The sequence below is a fragment of the Rhagoletis pomonella genome, unplaced genomic scaffold (genome assembly GCF_013731165.1).
Source record: "Rhagoletis pomonella isolate Grant_MI unplaced genomic scaffold, Rhpom_1.0 Rhpom_scaffold_00007, whole genome shotgun sequence".
Classification (NCBI taxonomy): Eukaryota; Metazoa; Arthropoda; class Insecta; order Diptera; family Tephritidae; genus Rhagoletis; species Rhagoletis pomonella.
The window spans coordinates 65,295,427-65,297,085 of NW_023458561.1; the positions used below are offsets into that span (position 1 = coordinate 65,295,427).

Genomic DNA, 1,659 nt, shown 5'->3' on the forward strand with positions numbered 1-1,659 from the left:
TAGGAAAACATGCGCTGCGACAAGATATTATCACTTTTCCGGCACCTGCAATACAAACACAAAATTCTTTCTATTCTTCTGAACACATTTCAAGAGTGGTTGTATAATTTTTGTTAACGTTGTGCTTAATTTGCTATAAGATGGCTTGAAAAATTGGTGAATTGTGAAGAAAACACGTTTTCTCATTGCAAATTCACAACTGTCAACTCATTGTTCTTCGCCATATTCTTTGTTTACCCGTTGCCACAAACGTCATTCTGCGGGAATGCGCAATCTTGTATTCAGCCCAAAATGCCTAAACTCGTTTTCAAAGTGTTTTCGTTATCGGTCTGAACATAATATAAAATTCAGGAGTAAAAAGTCGATTTTGGTCGAAAGTCGACGTCGACTTTGCCATATTTAGTCTGTTCGTCGTTTGTGTTGTTTCAATCGTTCTTGTTATTTTTATAAGCTTTTATTTATCACTGCAATTGTTGGATTTCTTGATATTGGAGCTTATCTTGGTGGAATCATAACACCTCTCGAAGAATTTATATATTCGAAAGTGACATAAACTTCTCAAAGGCATCTTACTTTAGGAAAAGCAATCGGATTTTTGTTTACGGCATTCGCAGACAGAGCGCATCCATTTTTTCTTTATTCGGCGGTGGTAAAAAACTGATACGCATCTATTAATATGAAGTGCGCTGTACTATATTGCAAGAGCTCTATCAAAGACAGTACAATAAATTTTCATAAATTCCCAAACAACCAAGAGTTGTTCCAAAAATGGGCGGACTTTTGCGGCCAAGCAGTCGGCAGAAATGCAAAAGTTTGTAGTGAACATTTTCTGCTAGATGATTATGAAGGAAGCTTAAAAGTTGAAATGGGTATGTAAATTTTGGGGGTTGAGTTCCGAAAAGTATCTGTTTGTTCGAGGAACCCTGTAGTCGGAGAAGAAAGTGAAGCATCCCATTGAATTCTTTGGTCTTTCCTCTTTCAAGCTGGTGGCACACCCCTTCTTTTTTTTTTTTGTACCAGCCTCCATAGCCTCGAACTAGCAGACAGCATTCGGAACATTTCTCAATTTTTAATAAACTATTATGCTTTGATTAATTGAAATTATTTTACAGGATTCGGAAGATGGCGCTACCTTAAAAAGGGTGCTGTACCGTCCGTTAAGAAAAATCAGATTGCATCCATAATTACAGCCCTGAAAAAGCCATGGCCATCACAAAGTAGTAAAATTAGTACTCTACCACAGACTTCAACAAAAGCAGCAGCCATTTCGCATAAAACATCAGAGGCTGAAACGCAGAACAAATCATCTACCGCTGCGAAACCTGTAGTTAAGGTCGCATATATTTTGCCAAAGGCTTTAAATAAACCAGCAAAAGCTTTGTGCCACACCACACAACATATGCTTCACCTACCATTTCGTTGATGACTCCACCCTCTCGTGACCTGAACTGTACAATAGATTACTTGGAAAACAAAGTGTTAGTTGAATCTATACCCTGCAAATCATTTTTTCAGAGTATTCTGAATTGTAGAGAAATTTTAAAGAATTCGTAAAGATCTCATCTGATTTCTTGCAAAATTTTCTAAAATGAAATAAACTGTCACACTTATATTTTTTTTTTAAATTTCGCAAAAAATCGGTAAATCAGTGAAAATAAT

At 36.5% G+C, this 1,659-nt stretch overlaps 1 protein-coding gene across 1 annotated transcript; it reads left to right on the top strand.

The window, feature by feature from the left end:
- Positions 1 to 277: 277 nt before the first annotated feature.
- LOC118744047 lies at positions 278 to 1,565 on the top strand. Its single transcript, XM_036476805.1, has 2 exons — positions 278 to 869; positions 1,113 to 1,565. Exons 1-2 carry the CDS (start codon positions 677 to 679, stop codon positions 1,421 to 1,423), a joined length of 504 nt encoding a protein of 167 aa, XP_036332698.1. The 5' UTR covers positions 278 to 676; the 3' UTR covers positions 1,424 to 1,565.
- The last annotated feature ends 94 nt before the right edge of the window (positions 1,566 to 1,659 follow it).